This window comes from Ciconia boyciana, chromosome 2, assembly GCF_034638445.1.
Source record: "Ciconia boyciana chromosome 2, ASM3463844v1, whole genome shotgun sequence".
Lineage (NCBI taxonomy): Eukaryota > Metazoa > Chordata > Aves > Ciconiiformes > Ciconiidae > Ciconia > Ciconia boyciana.
In genome coordinates, this window is record NC_132935.1 from 146,057,725 (window position 1) to 146,078,626 (window position 20,902).

General features: G+C 40.7%; 1 protein-coding gene across 1 annotated transcript in view; it reads right to left on the reverse strand.

The window, feature by feature from the left end:
• Positions 1-5,939: 5,939 nt before the first annotated feature.
• Positions 5,940-20,902, reverse strand: part of ST8SIA6 (ST8 alpha-N-acetyl-neuraminide alpha-2,8-sialyltransferase 6) — a 45,742-nt gene continuing 30,779 nt past the window's right edge. Inside the window, exons 8-9 of the mRNA XM_072854399.1 lie at positions 18,071-18,543; positions 5,940-13,688 (exon numbers count right to left, since the gene is read on the reverse strand). Of these exons, the coding sequence (XP_072710500.1) occupies positions 18,075-18,543 (469 nt within the window). The 3' untranslated portion in view covers positions 5,940-13,688; positions 18,071-18,074. The remainder of the gene's footprint in view (positions 13,689-18,070; positions 18,544-20,902) is intronic.

Genomic DNA, 20,902 nt, shown 5'->3' on the forward strand with positions numbered 1-20,902 from the left:
CTCCTTATTCTTTTGATTTGTTTTCTCTCTTTGTAATTTAAGTTTCATAATAATGGTACCATACATCTAAACTGTTCAGTTGTGCTTTATGTCATGGCCAACCAAGCATAGATCAAGTTGTGAAACAGCAGCAAGAGAGAAACTGTGGTTTTTAGAGAGAGGAAAAACTGTCTGTCTGCAGTTCATGCATGGTCTCCACCACACAGACCATAAGTGGGTCTCAAGACATAGCTGATTTACCTTCATAACACTGCGGGGAGAAGACCAAGCATTGCTGTCCCCATTTTGAAGAGGGAGTAATAGAGGACTGAGTGCTTGGCCACAGAGAAATCAAGGGACTGCTCACTACTCTTGCTACATGGAGATTAAAAAGAAAAAGATCCCTGCAAAGGCATCCTTCCCTCTGAATGGCAAAGTCTTGCCTCATTTCCAGGTGTGTGGAAAGGAAAAAGAGAAAAGATTCCTGATGGCCACAAATTGGTTAGCATCCCTTCTCACTTTCACAAAACACCTGTGGATGGTGCCTGTCTGCAGAGGCTGGAGTACTGATGCAGTTACTGGTGCCATGCAAGGATACAACCTTAATCAGTGAGCAAGGTGATCCTTTCATTTACTTTAGCTGTCAAAACCCTAAACCTCTTGTTCAAGTTGGCTCTCTGTTGTCAGTGGAGGCATAACAGCACCGTAGTGGATGGGATAAAGGGCCTGTTTCTAGTAGTCCACCGACTACAGAAGAAGGCTACGTCAGCCCAGATGGTTAGCCTGGGGGCAGGCTGTATATGCCAGTCTCCTTTTCAGTACAGGCTGAGCCATAGTGGCCAAAACCACAAGGGACCAGGGATCCTTGGGCGTGTGCTCAGAGCCCTTGAGCCGAGGGCCTTCAGCTCGGGGACTGCCTGTGCTTTTCCATGCAGTCCATGAGTCAGTAACAGCGATGACCATGATGATTACAGACTTCTGTTTTGGTTTGGATGTGCCAAAACATTGTTTCTTGGCCAAGTCAACACTTCAGTGAAACTAAAGTAGTTTGTCACTTTTTTCTGGCAAATGACAGATGAAACCGTGTGGAATGGATTGAGTGTGGAGGTCCCAGTTAGCACAGAATCAGGCTTTCTCTACTGCTTACCTCTTTGTCTGAGCGTGGATATCCAGATTCAAGGAATATGCTGCTCAGTCAAACTTCACGACATCCTCTTCATTAATGTTGTATTACACTGAGAACTGGCTATTACTTACCTCCAGTTTTTGGTTCTCTCAGGAAGATCTAGCCCGTGGCTCCCAAAGCCCCTCAGACTCACAGGTACTTTAAGTCTTGCTAATGAATTTATCCAAGTGAAGCAGTGACAATCCCTAAGTGAAAGCAGTTTTACTTGCACTGCTAGATTGCTGAACTAAGCTAAAGCCAAAATACAATAGGATTAAACTACTTTTAATGTATCTATTCAGGGCTGCACGACAGCTCAAGTACACAAATCCAATACTGATTTCAGCAGTGAACATTTAATAGAGAAAAAGAGCTTTTACATTCTATTTAACTTCTTGTGACCGTGAAAATTGTTTTAGAGATCAAAGAAATTAAGTTCACTATGTTTGTTATTCACAAAGGTACAGCTTCTTTCAGTGAATCCTTATCAACCTGATCTCATTATATGCTGTCTCTAAGTGATGTTACACAGTCTGCTACTTAGCTACTATGGCCCTGGTCATGAAGTCTAATGCCACAGGTGTAATGATCAGGCCATAGACAAGCCCACGACTTTGTATGAATAAGGTAGATGGTAGCTCAGTCTGGGCTTGTACCTGTACTTCACCAACACTGTGGGCTCCTAGGGTGAAGCATCGAACTACAGACATTATGGCCAAGCTAGTCACTCTACACTCCCTTTATAAACTGGAGAGTCTAGGGCATGATTTATTACATCCGAACATAGATACTTAAAATAAGCCAAATGAATTATACTCCACTTCTCTCCATAGAACATAAAGGGAACGTACATGGATGAGTTTTGATTTCCACACCTGCATTCAGTCACACGGAGACCACCTTTGGTGCCAAAATACATCTATTTCAGTTCACTGCTAGACTATACAGCACTGAACTCCTGTGCTGGGCCACATTCCCCCCGCCTCTTCTTTTTCTTTTCCCCTGGTCTGAGGTCACTTTGCAGTGATCTTCCATCTCAGCTGATCTCTTGCTGTCTGGCTTTTGAAATTAATATCCTCAGCAAATCATTCCGCTCCCGTGGAGCACATACAACACAATCAGTATAATTACTTCACGTCACACCTCAGTTGTCACTTCACTTTAATGGACTGCAAGTAAGATGAACTTGAAAAGTGCTCTAAGTTAATGCTCTTAGAATTTCTATTTTAGACTCTTCTGAAAGATGTTAAATATATTCAGAAAAAGATATTTCATCCTAGAAATTATTATGCATATTATAGCAGAGTGAATAGGGCCAACAGAGTTCAGAGCTCTATGATTAAGGCACCGTTAAAAAACATACAGTGTACACAGGAAAATGGTAGGACAGGAATGATGGGACTGATCTAATGAGTGCAGGTGTTTATGATGTAGAAATTTATATATGAAGTAGTCACCCTGACTATGAAGTAGCATCCTGTGCTTATGGACCATGGAGCTTAGCATACAAGTCACCCTACCTTGAATTGGAGACTTTGGTTGGTGAGATGAATCTCAGGCTTTTTCCTTCTGACACCTCGCTCAGCTTTACAGCAAGGTGAGATGCCCAAGGACACTGGTAGACCTGTGTCACAGCTGCTAGATCTGCCTCCCACTCTGGCCCATCCAGTATTTCAACAAGTCTGGCTTTTTTAAAAGGAAGTTCTTTTACACCAGCATTTGGTGGAGAACCGTGTATTCAATGTCAGAGTACTGTGATCTCCCATTTTAGGTCACTGCCTCTGCCACTTAAAAACCACACACCCCTCATCCTTCCTTCATAACATTTCTCCATGATGTATCATGCACAAGCATATCTAGAGTATCTTATATTTTGCCTCTTATGCTTCTATTCCAGTGCCTCAGGGAACATCATTGTCTTCTCCGGAACCAGCTTTGAAACCTTTCCTGAGACTGTAACAACTCTGTATTTTGGAAAAATAGAACCAATTCATTTAAAATCCAGCTAGGATAAGAATCCTTTTGGTCCTTTTTTATATCATAATCCAGCTCTAGGACATTTATCAAGGCAGCATGCCACCCAGCTCAACTCCTTCCTCTCCTACAGGTGACTCAGACCCGTCATGCCTACCTTTCCGCAGGCGTCCTGGGCACCCAGCTGCTGACGGCTCTGGGTGGGGGTCGGTAGCAGCCCGTGGGCAGGAGCTGTGCCCGTGCTCTGTTGGAGGGCAGAGAAAGCACGGGGCTGCAGCCCACTCCCGGGGGCCTGCCCGGGCTCACAGCGGGTTCTGCACAATGCATATTGTCCAAGGCGAAGTATCAGTTTCAGAGGGGCAGTTCGAATTGAGGGACCATTACTGAGTGTTTTTACTGTTAAAGCTCACACATAACACAAGAGTAATTTTTTTCCTTATAAAGGAGATTAAAAGCTAAACAAAAAGAACTAATGCCCTTGCAGGTTTGGAGTTACACAAGCAGCACTGTGCTTAGAATTCAGTCAGATTATTTTTGCCCTAAAAGTCTCTCAAAATACCTAATAAAGTAATTCAGAAGATGAAAGTTATTCCATTTCTAATACCTATATCTCTTTCCCAGCACATCCAGCATTTCTTCATCCAACGACAGTGGCGGGACGTGAGCTTCTGGACTAATTCAGCTTTGCTTCCCTGTGCTGCAGAAAACAGCGGCTTAAATTCAGTCCTCACTGGGCTCTCTCTTTTTTCACTTACATAATAAAAGAGTTTCATCTGCATTTATATACTTAAGAGCTAATGCTTTCATTATGGTATCTCCATTAACCAGATGGTTCCATCTATCAGTCTGCACAGGCCATGAGACCTTAACGCTCCTATCCACTCTTAATTGGCTCTGGCCACAGAGTGGGGACGACACAGGCACTTGATACAGCATGGAAGAGGCAAGCTAAAACTTATATGTTATCTCAGAACCCAGGCACATTCAGATACCAGAACATGGGCATACTGGGATCCTTGAGGAGGAGGCGATTCCCTCCCCTGCCTCTTTTTAAAATGCTGATGGTCTTCCTCAGCCCATATGTGCATTTTTCCAGCTTCTAGCTGTGAGATGGCCATGACCCCAGCTCCCCTAGCCCACTGCCATGGCTTTCAGCTGGTGGACTAGTCTTTGGCCATTCTCTTCTCCTGGACTAACCCAGTCCCCTTATGTTGCAACATCTTCACATGACGCTTTTGCTAACTGTATTTTGAGGCAGGAGGAAAACCTAACCTGGTCTTGCAGAATCTTGTTGCTCCTGGGAAAATTCCTTCTTAAGCCTTTCTAGCACCAGGGACCATGTGTTTCCCATAGCAGGAGCGCCATCTTCATGGGAGATGCTCTGCCCCCAGGAGGATGGTTTGTGCTTGGTGTGATGCAGAGGCCCTACAACTGTTTGACAGGCATAACCTCAGTGCATAACTGCTTCCCTCCTGCCCTCCTCTTGCCCAGCCAGGTTTTTCCAGACTGCTCCCCTTCTAAGCAGGGGATGAGGAAGAGGCAATGCTTTGTCTGCGGCAGCACTCCCTTATTCTGTACCTGGACCAAGCAGTCCTAATCACCAGGCAGTGCTGCTCTTTCAATGTTTAGCTGTTCATCAGCTAAATATTTGAGATGGGTAAGCTCATTCTAAGACGCTTTCGTTCCACAGCTAGAAATCACAATTCTGCTTTAGAAATCACTCAGATTATGAGGACACATTTGCATCTGCATCACTTATATATACAATTCCAGCTGTTAGCACAGCAAACAAAAGAAACCCTTTGGTTTTGATCATATACGAAAGACTGACACGCTATGGGAAGGAGAGAGGCCACAAAGACCCAGATCTTCATCTTTGGGCAGAAGCCACTTGGTGGTCTGTGGGGCCAAATAACAACTTTCAGTTCTAATCCTCTGTTCTGGCTGCAATAAAATTTGGCAATTGAAGCTCAGTCCCTAGAGGGCCCTAAAGGATAATAGTCCACATCACAAAACAGCTGCGTGTACATATTTGACCTGATTTGATGAGACAGTCAGCTTCTATTTGGAGAAGTCACATTAAGCAGCGCAGAAGCTATATGGCCTTCTGTACAGAAGTAAAAAGTAAATGCTTTGAGGGGAAAATGCTTTCTCTGAACTTCATCTGTTTGAAATTTGTTCACTACAAGTATCTGTGTATGTGTCCTACAACCAAAACCTTATTAAAGAAAAAACCCACATAAACAAGCCACTGAAACATGTCTAAAGGGCTACTAGATGCACATCTACTAGACATGTACTCATGGTCAGTATTTTGTACGAAAACTTTTGCATCAGTGGTTTTAACATTTTCAGTTAATCACTGTTTTCAAAGTGTTCAGTTATTTTGAGAGAGTGTTTTCAAGTTCAATAGCTATTTTTAGTGAAAAAATGTAACAATTTTTGTTTCTTGTTTGGTTCCTTTCCTTGTTTGATTTTTCTTCAATAAATAATTTAAAAAATATTTCAAGTCATTAGAAGTAACAAAGGAAGATGGTTAACTGTGTTTCCATACAGGAATGCAAAAGACTGAAATGACACGAAGGTATTATTTAAAGAATACACATTTATACATACACCAATGCCCCAAACCCCCATACCTGTTTTTAAGCACTGCTTGCCTTTTCCCCGGTACTGCCCATATTTCTACTGACAGCTGCTAACACTGCTGTAGAGGAATCACACTAACGCATTTTCTACACTGCTGTGTCTCAGAAGACATATTTTTGATTGTTAAGTCTCAGGAATTCAAAAAGGAAAAAAAAATCACAATTATGCCTAATAAGTCTTTATTTCCAAGCAGAAACTGCAAAAATATTCTATTACAGAACAGGTAACAAGTGCAGAATTCTAAGTATGCATTATAACAGTGAAACGATTGCCTCCTTGACAAAAAATCATTAGGCACTTAAAATATGAAAACAAAGTACAAATTAAATCAGCCATAACAGATGACTCAACAATACAACTTCATCTTGGTTTTCTGTAATAAAAGCACACACACGACTGAGGGGCTTTCCATGCCTCCTCCTAAATCCTGCGCAGAGACACTTCTATGTTATGCTGCACACATTCTACTCAGACAATATCAAGTTCACATCTGAAAACACAGTAAGTTCAGTGTTGAGAGAATTTGAAAGAACCTTTTTGGAAACAGCAGTCGCAGAGCCTACACTAGCAGCTTCACACAGAGCTTGGCACATGTGGAGGAGCACAGTTATACCAGCTCCAAGGGGGGATGAGCTCTGCTTGGACAATTGCATTGAAAAGAATGGAACTGAAATGAATGCAAACAATACACATCTTAAGAGACAGTGAAAACTCTGGTGGTTTCCAAAAAGCTATCATGGAAACTTTACAGCATTACGTTTTGACACATGGAACAGTCTCTGAAAAGAAAAATCATGTATTTGCCATCCCTTAGGAGCAGCCCCGTGTAGAACCTCTCCATTCACCTATCTTCTCACTTGTGGTTCTTGAACTAAATCAGAAGCAGAGGTAGCTTCTTAGACCCACCTTAGACAGGTAAATCTCAGAAGCAAGTGTCCAAATGACTAAGGAAAATAACCTTCTAGAAATCAGTCAGATACCCTTAAAAATGATTTTGGGTTGTACCAACTGGTTTTTAAGGTGACATTATGTAACTTCCCCCGCAGTTTACTCTGGTAGCATAAAATATATTTTATTGCTAATATTTTAAATATTACGCTAATATTTTAAATAATTTTAACTAGATACTCAAAGAAAATAATATTAAGAATATTAACATAAAGAATAGATATGAAGCTACTATATAAAATGTGCATATAAAACATACAGAAATTTCAGCTATTATACTTCAATTTCATGAGAATTTAAGAATGGGTTTGTACCATAAGCACTAACAATAAATACACCAAGAAGGAGGTGTTTTTAGGGAATCACCCGACAGCTGAGCCAAGAGCTGAGAAGCCTAGCAGGTTCTTGAACTACAGACTTGCTGTGAAGAATCTCCTCTTGTCAGGGACTAAAATGAATAGTGAGCAATTTAAAACCCGCAATCTTGTCGTAGACTACACTGTCCTGTCACAACCATTAGCATGATTCATTCTGACGGCCTCTTGCCATGATACCATGAATTCACGGTGGGATCATTAAATACTTCCATCACACAACTGTCTTGAGTTTTCTCCCTCACTGGAGAAAAGTGGGATGAAAAAAAGACAAGATGCAACAGTACCAGGTGCAGCAACAAACACCGATGTGGCGTACTGTATTGCTGAAGCTACATCAGGATTTAGCAAAAGACATATCTGACTGTTTATTTGATGGCAATGCAAGGATGCCGCTCCTCATATTTAACCTCAGGGGCTAAAAAAATATTCCAGCAGTTCCGGTACTTGCAATAAAGCAGCACAGCCGACTGTTTTCATCCTTGAACCAGTATTTGCCCACACCTGCCACCGACGGGCAGTTGATGCTCACACACAGAGGGGTGTGAGCTCAGTAAATTGCCACACACCACAGTAATGTTCAATTACTGTGTGGAGCTCCTTGGTGTATGGCAAACCCAAGCTAATGTACTCCCATCGGGCTAAGCTCTTGTACTACTTGAATTTGCTCGACACTGAGAGCATACTGACAGGCTGGACCAGTGGATGGTAACCCAGTAACCTGGGGTCATTCCCCTGGTGAGCTGGCGTTCCCAGACTGGGAAGGTATTCTGAAATGCGACTTTATGAAAGGAGACCGCTAAATAACAGCAATAGTTCCTTTGTTTAGTGGCATGCTGCAGATTGTTTCATGCTCTACTTGACCATTATGATAATTTAGAGCCAATTAAGAAATACTTTATGAAAATCTGGAACAAAGCTTAGTAAATATAAATCTGCCCACTCGTTGTGCTCTGTAGCTGAAGGCCCCAAATGATTTCTCCAGAGTACCCTGAGAGATCAGCAGCCTTTGAAACTTGACTGTCCAGAAATTCAGAGAAGGATGATGTTCCTGCTTAAAATGACAGAATTCAAAATCAAGAGAGCCAGGCTTTATATGGTAAATACACATCTCTTTGTTACCGTTCTTGGCTAGCAGACCCAGAGATGAAAGAGATCAGCAGCTGAAGTACCACAAGATGAAGGATTACCTGCCTGTGAATATTTCCAACTAAGATACATTTAACTAACAAGCTCATGTGTAAGAAGTCTACTGCTTCAGTGTGCAGCAAGTGGCTATCAGCTGTTTGAAATAAAGCTGCTTCAGAATACGCACTCCACAGAATATTCCTTGGGCTTGATCCCACACAGACTCCCGTACACAAGCGGATATCTGCTTTGTGGACCCGAGACCCGAGGAGCTACTGCACGGATGTTCAGGATCTCACTCCACAGATTCGTCACAGGAGAGCGAGTGACAGGACAGAGAAAGATCTCCAGGTCAAATGTTTTTTAAAGCTAGATCACCGTGTCAGGCTGGAGCTCCACCATGCAGTCTGTGCAGGGTCAAGGTCTAAGCGATCAATTAACCCAGACCAATTAACCGATCCAGATATCCCCACTGGATAAAATCAAATAATACATAACAACAGGATTATTTTTTTCTAGTAGTTTGGGGAGCCCACAGAAGGTGCTAGGTCACCTAGATCATTTAGTTTATTTTCCTGAATCACACAGGACAGAGAATTTCATCTTGAGTCAAGCATGGCAATATGGTCAGACATCTCCCTACTGTACAAAGGAAAGAGAATCAAAGAGAGATTAACTGGTCTCAAAACTGCCAGACCTTGTGCAGCTCTGTTCTCTGCAGATGCTGTTTGAGAGGCTGTGATTAGCAGAGACTGAAAGCATAGGCATGCTGAATAACGAGCAAGTTTACTATCATCAGTGAACTGAGAAATAGTATTTACAGTCAAAGGTTTTTATGGTTATCATTTCAGAACCTGCAGATGGTGGACAGCTTGTTAAAATGACTGTAATGGGAAAGAGAGAAGGGGGAGCAACAATCAACCAGTGTAGATACCTAGAGTCCTTAGGTGCCTTGTGCCACGCGGGGAGAGATGGGCTCCTGCCCACCCGGATGAGCTCCTGCAGGAGCTCGTCTCTCCCTTCCGACTGGGGAGGGCCCCAGAGATGCTACCTTCCTGACTTGACTGAGGTTTCAGGGGACCACTGGGCCTGTGCAACAGCCAGGAGATAACAAACGGCCCCCACTGTATCCCTACAGTCCCACCTGTATGGTCTCATGCCCTCCTTTGCTTTGACTCTGAAATTCCCCTGGCTCTGTAGGCATGAACCAATGTTCTCTTTTTGCTGCCATGTCAGGTTTTTGCGGGCTCAGTGTGCCAAAACAGCTCAGTGTAGGATCAGACAGGGGCCAGAGACGGCACGAAGGAAGGGGTGGAGCGCAAGAACGAGGACTGGACTGTGCAGCCAGCAATTACAGCTTAAGTCACCATGGAGCTACAGCCCAAATTTAGCACCTCCAGATAGGCACCATGCTGCCTGCCTTGAGATGTAAACCAAGCCATTTTAAGTATGTTTTACTATGCTGCAAGCATAGCAGCGTTTGATTCATACAAACTCCCTAACAGACACTAACCAGGACTACATAATGCCCCACAGGGGGAAGAGAAATTACCAACTCGAGGCAGCACTGGATCCTAAAGGAAGATGCAACATTAAAGATTCAGAGGAGAAAAAGGAATAAAAGCAGCCAAGCAGGCTTTAATCTAACGATGCTGTGAAGCAGTCATGTGCAAGGACACTGTCAGCCTCTGCAAAGGTACAGTGGAACTATTAGCACGCTGTCAGTGTTTCTATCTTTAGAAAACTATTTAATCTCGATATTCATTCCACAGCATGTGACAGCATTGGAGGCCCACAAACCCTAAAAATTACTATTCCTCATGTGAAGTAGAGGGAACCGAAAGGCCCTTCCTAACCTTTAGTCAAGAATCATTAATCAAAACTGCACTTGGCTCGGTCTTGCAAAAGTGTCATAAACATTCCCAGCCAGGTACAAAATCCATTTATTCATCATTAACCTGGCACAGATGTAAAATAAATGAGAAATAATTTATTTGGCTACCCAAGAAAACATCCTTTCCCACAGTGAGTGTACTTCAGCAAGTCTTGATCAATCTAACTGTACCTTGTCACACAGAAACACCGCTATTAACTTGCCCAGCCTGTGCACAAATTAACACGACCTAGCCACCAAGCACACAGCAGCAGTAGCTATAATAAGGCCGAGTACAAGGTCTGCACTCCTGTGGAGTGAAGTGGATGCAACTAACATCATAACTTCATGTCTGGAGCAAGGCCTGAGAAAGCTACATTAAAAATAGGTTCTTAATCTCAAGTCTAATAGAGCATATTTTTATTCTATGAGGAGTTAAGAGTACTTGTAGGAAAGGGTAGGAAAGGTTAACAATTCCTCCACGCATTTCTTGTCAATCCTGTGCTCCACACAAATCACTGAGAGCTTTGAGAGCATAGAGGGTCAGGTCTTCAGGTCAACGGCAAGTTTAAACTTTGCTGAAACAGCACCAAAAAGTCAAAGTGTCTGTCCATGTTACAGAGCTTTCTGTTTGCTCTCATTTGTGAGTGCTACATCACACTCCTTCAGTTAAGACCTCTTTTTAGTGGCTTAGCAAACTAGAATAGGTTTCTTCTTCTCAGCTAAACCTCTCTTAAAATGTATTCCAATAACCTTTCCAGTTACTAATACATTAGTATTAGTGTGTTACAAGTAACATAGCTGCACAGAAATAGTCCAGACACACAGTAACTTCAGCTCTTTATGGTGTGTCATGGTACACTGTATACATTTATTCACTGAGATAATGCAGTGCTAACTGCATTCACAGTGCTAACAAACACTTTTGAAAAAGTTGCTTCTCCACTGCAAATAAATTTCATTTTCTCCTCTCCACATCTTCTACTTACACACAACCAGGTTTTGCCACTTTATTCATGCTGAATAGTTCACTGAATTTAATCTGAGCAATGAATGATTTGCATGACCTCTACGTTCACACAAAGCACTTGCAGTTGTTCTAGATACAACACAAGATCCTCTCTGTCTCTAAAAGATGTATGAATTTTTCCAGGTCAAACCATGTAGCTGCTACACAGCCAAGATCATCTCATTGCGCTACACTAGACTCAAATAAACTACAGTCCTTGCCTGAACACAGGTGCGTCTTTGTCTCTCTGGATGAAATATGACGTGGTTCTCCTCAACCTAGGCTGTTTGCATGACCCAAAGGACAAGTACATCACTTTGCACAGCTTCCAGCTACAAACACTCAGGGACAGCCTACGTGAGTGATCTATGGTGTAGGAGGAGCTCTTTTGGGAGCAAATTTGACTCTGATCTATAACTAGGGTCTTGCAGTAGGCAATCATCCATAACACTCGTAACATGGACACAGGGTCTTGCAGCAGCCAGCCCTCTGCACATGAGCAGCAGATGCCTGTGGCCAGAAACTGGCACAAATTTCAGTGCTAGTGAAGACAAAATGTGGGGATGTGGTGCTGGAACCATAACAGATCACAGTAAATCAAACCCTTGTGCCCGCCTCTTCTGGTCACCAGCTGGTAACACAGATGTACCCATCGACTCAATTCTGATGTCTGTTTCTGTTAAAAGCCCTACTGATTGATATCCAGAGGTCCACTCATGCATTAGTGGTGTCATTCAATGCCCCTAAGCACTATCTATTTTTTAAAAGCCTTATTTTGCAAAAAAATTTACTTTATTGCTGATACATGCAGCTAGGATTTGTGGACACTTCTGCTTGGGTAGGAGTAGTATTAGATTCTGATATCATTATCTTGGAAATGGATCAAGATGCTGAATGGGTCTCAACTAACAGACCTGGAACCATAACGATTGATTCTAATACTTTCAGGATTATTTATGTGATTATAAAACTGCTGCAGGGTAAACTTTCAAATATTACAAAAATATAGAAATGCTCTTATAAAGTATCAGTTTAGAAGGGTTTTTTAACCTATTTCAAAAGGTTCAATTCATTTCAGTAGGATTTTTTTGCAGATATAATCCTCAGTGAGGGGAATATTGAATACTCTTTAAATCAGTTGATTGGGGATTTAATGCTACAGTGGCAAAAGGAGTTTTAGTGGAGAAAATACCCGACAGTATCTGACTGTAAAAGAAGGGGGAGGACACTCTATTTTTGAACTGATCATTCAATAGACTCTCAAAAAAGCCACTGAAACTCTTCTCTTAACAGAAACTGGTTATTACAAATTTTTTGTTGGTTTTTTAGTTTGTTTGTTTGGGGTTTTTTCCCTGCAGTAAAACATATAAGCAATAACATACAAGCAGCCATAGCTAGGGGAACAACTGTCATAGCTCCTGTAAATGTTAATGTGATTCCATCCATTGGGCTGATATTTCACTTTCTCTTGTAGCAGGATGTTGCTCCACGGGTATTCCTGGACCATATGGAAACTTAAAGAACAAGAACTGCATGGGTTTTAAATTAAGCGACTGTAGGTTCTTTTCTCATATGTCCTGGTATAGAAGGAGACCTTGGGGTTGACTGTAAGAGGACCATTCTTCTAATAATGCTTAGTGCAGTTTCCTTATCTGTAGTCACATATTGATAGGAGCTATGCTAGGTGAAAAAGAAATAGAAGAAATGATAGGTTTGGTACCAATCATTTTTCTAATGAATGGTCCATCTCGTATGTCACCCGAGATACAGATCTGGGATTGCAGGAATGTGTGCAAAGTCATGCCCTACCAGGACTCTGGGGATTGCTGCATGGAACCTAGTTTATTGTCCTAATTTGGAGCTGAACTGGACCTTAGACAGGAACACAAGCAAGAAGAGGGGTTTAAAAACAATTATACAGCTCTGGTCCTTCTTGTTCACAAAATTAACATCATTCACATGAGTGATCCCATTAAATCCACAGCATTATCCATTGCCCACAAAATGAAAGCCCATAAACCACTTGACTATCTCTAACCTGAGGGATTTTTTCATCTGTGCACCCTGGGACAAACTAAGAACGACACAGCTCTGAATTAATTACTCCTCTGTAGTTCTTCTCATCACCTTTCTCATGTAGACAAATGCTAGTGTTTACAGGATCAAGTTCTTAATTGAAAATGTTCACTGCCAACTCATGCAGCTACCATACAGAGACTATTGCCTGTATTATGTGATATTAATAAAACCAGAGTTCTTATGTCAAAATGTTTTAATGATACTTTAAGGAGCAAAACGTGATGAATGTCACATATTGCCACCATCCTGAGATTGTGCTTTGCTACAATTAAACCAATAGTCAGGAATTTCAGAATTTCCCAAATAAATGCTATTTTGTATTTAAAAAAATGATTACTCAAAATTCAGAAATGTAGCAGTCACTGTGTGAAAAATCATTTCCTTTTCTCCCCAAGTGTAAAATATTTCTCTATTGTAATAATGCAGTTTAATGCTCACAAAATCACATCAGACCAAATCCAACACCGAACTGCTGAGATATACACAAATTGTCTCCTTAGGATCATCACCCTGGAATTAAAACAATAAAATATGTTATTGATATTTCTTGTATAGTAGGAAAACTGCTTGTTATATTCAAAATAAGCCAATAGCTTAGTCCTCTGTGTATGCATTTCACCTTCTGCATCTGCTTTTTCAGCCTGATTTCAGACTGGGAGTCTATGACATTTATTATACAGTATCATAGGCTCACAAAATTCTTCTGGGTAAGCTGGACTGCTAGTGCCTGATCTAGCTCAAGCATCTGCTCTTTCTAAAGGAGGACTCCGTCATTTGAATACCCCCAGAACTGCTCACACTTACCCCACCTGCACCACCCTCTTCAGGCTTCCTAAGCTAACCAAGGCTAGGTCTAACCAGTATCTTCATGGGACACATCCACTGCTAATCTGAATATAGATATGTTCTAAATTATATTATCTTAATCATATTTTGGAATAGCTAGAGATTGAAATTATTCTGTTTCTTCAACAGGCTAGTTCTGCTGTGGAAAAACAAAACAAAACCCTTCTAGATCTGTAAATACTTTTTCATTTGATTTGAAATCTAACATAAATTCTAATTTTATTTAATCTATATTTTTTTATTCTGGCAGGTTTTAACTAAACCAGAAGCAACTCATCTCCACTTGTTTCATTACTGACACTTCTTAAGTGTTATTCTTAACACTTAAACTTAGTGGCTGAACACAGGAGCAAAGTGTGTGCTTAAAAGCTATACTGCATGAGTACTAAAGCAGAAGACCTTTCTTTCAATGTTGTATACATCAAATAATTTCACACTGGATAATATTTGCCCAAGTCAAGGATAGGCTGAAATTTGGCTGCCTGACAGGAATCCAGAGGTGTCTTTATTTTCAAAATGTGGTATCATTTTTCTCAGGGTAATTAAAAGTGAGTTGTGGGGCAGTTCATATTTCTCTATCTACACTGAGACACCACAAGCATAAAAGAATTTCAGCAGAATTTAAGCTCATGTTGGCACCCTACTGTTATAAATAGGTTATTTGTAACAATTATATTTATAAATGTTATTTATAACAGTATTTATCACTTATTTGGATTGCAGCAACTTTCAAGATTAAAAAAAAGATCACACGCTGACACAGTTTGGAACAAAATGATTCTCTTTGATGTTAATTCCCAAAGCAAGTAAGCAGGCAGCCACCTGCTTTACGGGATGCTGCCCTGCTGGCTCCACATTGAGTGGAGGGCTGCACTGCTGCTCTCTCTGTCAGAAATAGATGGCTTTTAATCATCTGGTTGGAATTAAAAGGCCCAGTCCCAATTTTTACTTTCCAGGTAAGATACACTCACACTCAGTCGAAGGTTCAGCAGTTCTTACTCCCTAACCACCAGCACACCGCTGCTCAAGCTCTCCTCCTTCAGTCCTTTTGCTCGGACGATTGAGCGCTATTCTCTTCCCCAGGCTCAGGGAGTCTCAGTCTCATTCTTACTTTCTATGCTTTTTTCTGTTGACTGGCTCCTCTGAGCAGCTGCTTAATGTTACTGTGCTGTATGTCAAAGGAACACATACTCATCTTCCCTGCTGTCTCTTTCTAGCAAGCAGAAAACCTGATGGATTCCTGGCCAGACAAAATTTGCATCTTAACCAGGCTTCTGGGCAATCAAATTTTTGCCAGTCTGATTAATTTATCATCTGACAATTTTTCTAATCAGATTTTTCTGTCTATTTTTAAATATGAATCAGGCCATTTCCCCTCCTTGAATTTATGTTTATTTGCAGCTAACGACATGCCCTTCAGGCTTATCAGGTTAAACCAATAAACAAACAAGACTTCCTTCAGCTGCAGGGCCATAGCAAAAATGATTTGGTAATTTAATACAAAATAATAAAGATCATTATTTTAATTACATTTCAAGATTTTGCTGATGTCTCATTTTCCATTTTACCATCTGTGGTAGGTACTCATCTACTTTAGCGAAGACACGTACACGACTGTTGAGCATAATCATAAAGGTGCAGGAGTGGATATTAAGGCAGATGGAGTTTCCAACATTGTTCACCACCAGCTCTACAGGGCTCTCATACCCGACAATTCTCTCTATCCAATAAGCAAAGTTCACCTTTACAATGGCAAAGATGGTGTTTAGGAGCAATACTGCCAAAATTATTCATTGGGATGCAGTTAGGCTCTCCCTATACTGTTCCAGAGCCTGCTACCTGCTTGCAATATAGGTGCTTGCAGCAGAGCAGCTTCCTTCACTTGTTTACAGCAGCAAACTTTTGTGTCCCAGTAATGTGTGAGGGAAGTTCTGCGTGAGACTTCTGTGGGCACCCAGTGGTGTAAGGAACCTTCAGCTACCCACTAACAGGGAAGAGCATGGAGCAGGGAGAAGAACATAAAAGGGAAATTGAAAAGAGAAAGGAGATTGTTCAATTTTTAGAAAACGTCATCTTCAGTGAAATATACTCATTATAGAATTTCAATTATCTGTAATAGTTGATAATAGTAGCAGAACAGTAGCTCATACTGAAAGCATTTAATTTCTTTGGTTTTAAAGGGCTAACTTGTCTCTTTGTAAATGTAAGTGAGTAACATAGTGGAGAAAAATCTTAGGGAAGCACAACTTATCCTTCTGGTTGTTTTTTTTCTTTACAGCTTATTTTGCAAATTTGGCCACAGAAATGATTTTCAGTCTGTCAAGCATGGACAGCATTTAATTAACCCATACAGATGCTTAAACATTTTTGTGGCTTCTATCTTCTTCTCTCTAGATTAAATATTCATAAAGAGCTGCCTTTCATTTTCTCGGCTGGTGTAGTTATTACAATTAAAATTACATGGTATGTCTCCAGCGATTTATATTATAGGAAGAATAAATACAATGGAAACTGCAGGGTATAAACAGCTTAGCCACTAAAAAAAATACATTATGTATTTCTTAACCTTTCCAATATGCTGCAACTTTTTACAAGCAAAAAAGCTTACCTTAGCCACATGAAACTGCATAGACATACACCTCCTCCTAGGTAATCTCCTGCCATGGACTAGGGGAATGGATTCACTAGATGGCTTCTAGGTCCCTTCTCACATATTTTATATTATTCTAATAATATATGAAAGCAGTTTATTTTTCTATTTCTTCAAATAAACTGAAACTGAATAAAATTATGCCTTCTTGGTACTAGTAATCTGCTAGTTTAAAACTTAGCAGTCTCTGACAATGAACCAAGTGTGAATGTATCTTTGATAGCATGTTTTCTAAATACCATCAAAGGATGTTTTCAAATACATTTCAGAACCTAGCTAGAAGAAAAGCCCTTAGCTTTTGAACTTAAAATTTCTGGCTTGAACAAGATGATGTTATTTTAATTTATTTAACTTGAGTAATACAGTCGTGAGATTACATCAGTCCAATTAAAGCATATTGTATACAATGGTAGTTCTACCGTACATTTCACTTACTGTTATATTAACTTGAACCCCCTGGAAAAATAGAGTTCTGTGAAAGGCAAATCTGACAACAGTATTATGAGCTAGGGAATTTCTGAGTTAGCTTAAAAGATGAAGAAGTATTTATACAAATAGGTCTTATTTTGTCAACAGACAAATCAAGATTGGAAACATGCAGACAAGTCTTTTCAAAGTCATCTGTAATCTCTACATGGTAAATTGGCTCAAGGTCAGAGGCCAGACTCTGTGCTGCATTTCTCTGAGGCAATACACAGAAGGCAGAGGTCCAAGGGGGATGGGACAATTAGAAAGGACAGAGGAAAGGGAATGACTCTTCATCCTCTATTTGTAACTCCCAGATTCTGAGCTGCCTCAAGGTAAACTCCTCAGCAAGATCTGCTGTAGCGTATGGCAGCTTCCTCACTGCTGTCCACAAGCTGTTCTGCAGCCCAGGGCTGTGAGGGCATACTGCTCTAAACTTATCTTTACCTAACAAGAGGGAACAAGGGCACATATGCATGCTCTTCCTTCATGGGGCAATCTTAATCCTTACTTTGGCCTCCGTATATGTCTGGAAAGGCTGTGCCAGGATTAGCTGTCTTCTCTTGTAGATCATAGTATGTGACTGCCTTTAATAAAGCAATTCACAAAGGAGGCTGGTTCATGGGAATTGATACCAAACCAAACACAGGTTGGTTAAGAGACACATATCTGAGATAAGGAGACACAACTGATTGAATTACGGTGATAATGTGTATTTAGCTATGCTCCCCACCTAAGGTTCACAATTAGAAAATATTTCTCAACTCTGTGTTACATAATATTTATTCAGAAAATTCCAACCTTTCACTTATTTATGAATACAACTTTCATTGAGTGTAAGGTAGAACAGACCCACACTGTTTGCAAAACAAGGTTTCCCTTGACACATGACTTAAATAAAGACATTTTATGTGGTAAGAATGTGACCTACCTTTTTAGTCTGATTCACATTTACCAAACTGCAACTTCAAAATGCCTTTGCCATGAAGCTGAAGGATCTGGTTGTATTCTTTGGGCATTGCATGGAAACCTGGTTTAGGCAACTGGTTGTCGTAATAGTGATGGCTGATTGGCATCTTCTCTGTGGATTTTGAGAAAGGCCAGAAGCCGTACAGCTTCACATTCTCACACAGCTCAAGAGCAGCACTAGTGATCATAAAACCAGATGACAACCGGTAGGCTTTCACACCCTTAGTTCTCCAGAACTGGGCAAGACTTTTCAGATAGGTGGGGTGAAAAAATATTGCCCTTTGGGTTGCTTTGAACTCTTGCAGAGTGTGATATACTCTAAAAGAAGTGGCTGTGTTGCTTCTGAAGGAAAATGCTGGCAATAAAAGGAAAGCATCTCCATAGACCGCAATGTTCTCCAGAAATTCTGTCTTCTTTTCATTTAGTTTGTTGTATCTGCAAAGTACAACATTTTAGGAAACGAGTGAATGGAATGTCCTATTGATATAAATATTACAGACCAAAACAGCACAACTGCACTTGCATATATGAGTTATGAACTCTGCTGCACATCTACATTGCAAATTTATACCAACCTGTTATATATTGTCATATGTGCAGTTATGAAAATCTGGCTTTATTTTATAATAAGAACACACTTCATAGGATTGAATTGGCAACACGGGAGCTACTGAAGCAGATCAAATTCACTGCTAATGAGACCAGGTCCTGTTTACAGAATCGATTGATTCAAGAAATTTCAAAGGAGAATGCAAAAAAAAATTGTATTTATACTTTCTCTGTTTAAAAATATATGCCCTAAGATATGTACTGCATGTGTTTGTGAAATGTCTTTCTTACATCAATGGGTATACAATAACCTCTATTCAAAATCTGGGTGTTTGCCCTGTGTGGAAATACAAGTATGCATGTGAGCAGTCTTGGAATGTTAAAGATTAATGTGTGCTCAAGCTTTGCAGGGTCTTAGCTGCTTTTGATATACTTTTAAAGTAGCTGAAAATATAGGCATGTCTATTTATCTCCTTCGACTACAAAGGGAACACATGGAGATCTGTAAAGACTTAGAGATGTAACTTCACAAATGACAAGGATTTATCCTCAGATGCTTTGGCTCCCCGACAACCAGCAAAGAGACTTAGTTCTCATCATTGAATAACTCCGTGCTCCCAAATATTGAATAGTGAACTTCCAGAGTTATCCAAGAAGTGATACAAGACACAAGGCAGTCACTCAACTTGTTTCCTCTATAGATCTGAGTTGTCTGAATCACCTGAACATATGGTGCTCGCACCCCCTTTGGGATTCAAAGCACTGAGTCCTCTTTTGTAGGTAGTTGTCTATTTGAGCAGCATATTTTCACCTTTTAAAGGCTACCAGAGCCCACTTTTCACAAATGGCTGCAGCAGAAACTGGAAAACTTGGTTTCATTTCTCTTCACAACTTGAGTAGGTTCAAACCCTCTTCTCATGCAGCACTTCAAGACAGAGGACAGCAGCCACTGCCATTTCCATTGAAAACCCTCACAGAGGAGTTATCAGTTACCTCTTGCACAACTGAACTCATGCAAGGAGTGATACACCCCTTCTCAGCCTGAAGGGGTTTAAACTTACAGCTTCTGCTTCCCAGAAAAGTGCCATTACCACCAGACTCTGAAACAAAAGGAATGAGAGAGACTCTGCCCCTCCTGTTGACCCTGGGCCCCTCCGCATGCAAGAGTCACACTGCCAAAACAAGCAAGAAACGCCTGAGTCTATGCTTAGGAAGAGTGGCTAAAGGGTGAACTACTCCAAGAATTCTCTCTATTTCTACTCAGTGTAAAGTACATAAAGAGCCTTCAGGACAGAATTCAGATCTCTGTTCTTCCTTAGCTAGAAGCCTGAACAACTCAACCTCGTCTTGTTTTCCTTTCCAGCTCTGACACTGTAAGGTGCAGTGTAGCCCCGCTCCATTAGGACACATAAGAACTGTGCTTCTTTCCTCCAAGAGAGTTCACGTACATTGTACACCCTGACAGACACAGTTCAAAAGCTGATTAACCTTAACAATAATGACATTAAACTCACCAGTACCCAAACACAGAATTATAAATTAAAGTGAATAAAGTCAGAATAGGTCTTCTGAAAGAAGAAACAAACTTAGTTCTGCTAAATGGTGCCAAGTTGCTTCCTGTTCCTCCTTCAAAGGCATTTAGTGCTCTCCGAATATTTAAATAATTAATTTTTTAAAATCCTAAAGTCCTCTCATAATCTCATTTTGTCCTCACACAGGTTTAGCTCCTATTTCCTTCAGCATAACTCCTATCAACCCTGGTGCAGTTTAATTTGGCTAAAAAATGAGTGCAGCTGTGGCAGAACACTTTGATCAAGCCCAGACAAATCATGCATCAGGTCAGTAGTCACCAATGATGCTGAGTCACTGGACAAAGTTTTCCATCCTCATATTCTTGTGCAGCCCCACTAACATCAATGAGCTAAATCTATTTTTGGAGAAGCAATAATTCATCTTAATTCAAGTCAAAAAGGGCTGGGGAAGCATCAAGGTAGTTAGTACTTATTGCAAAAAATCAAGTTCTATCCTCGAATCAATGACAAATGCCTGTTAGTCATTTCTATGCTCACTGTACTTTTTCCTTCTTCCTTTAAAGGGAAAAAAAAAAAGCTTTGCCTGATGTTGTCTATTTGACAAATACAGATATGACAGACAATAAGATACAGTAGGATCAGTAAGCAGTAAATAACATGCCACAGCAGTCCTTTTCATAGATAAGCTGCAGTTCCAGCCTGCTGAAGATGTC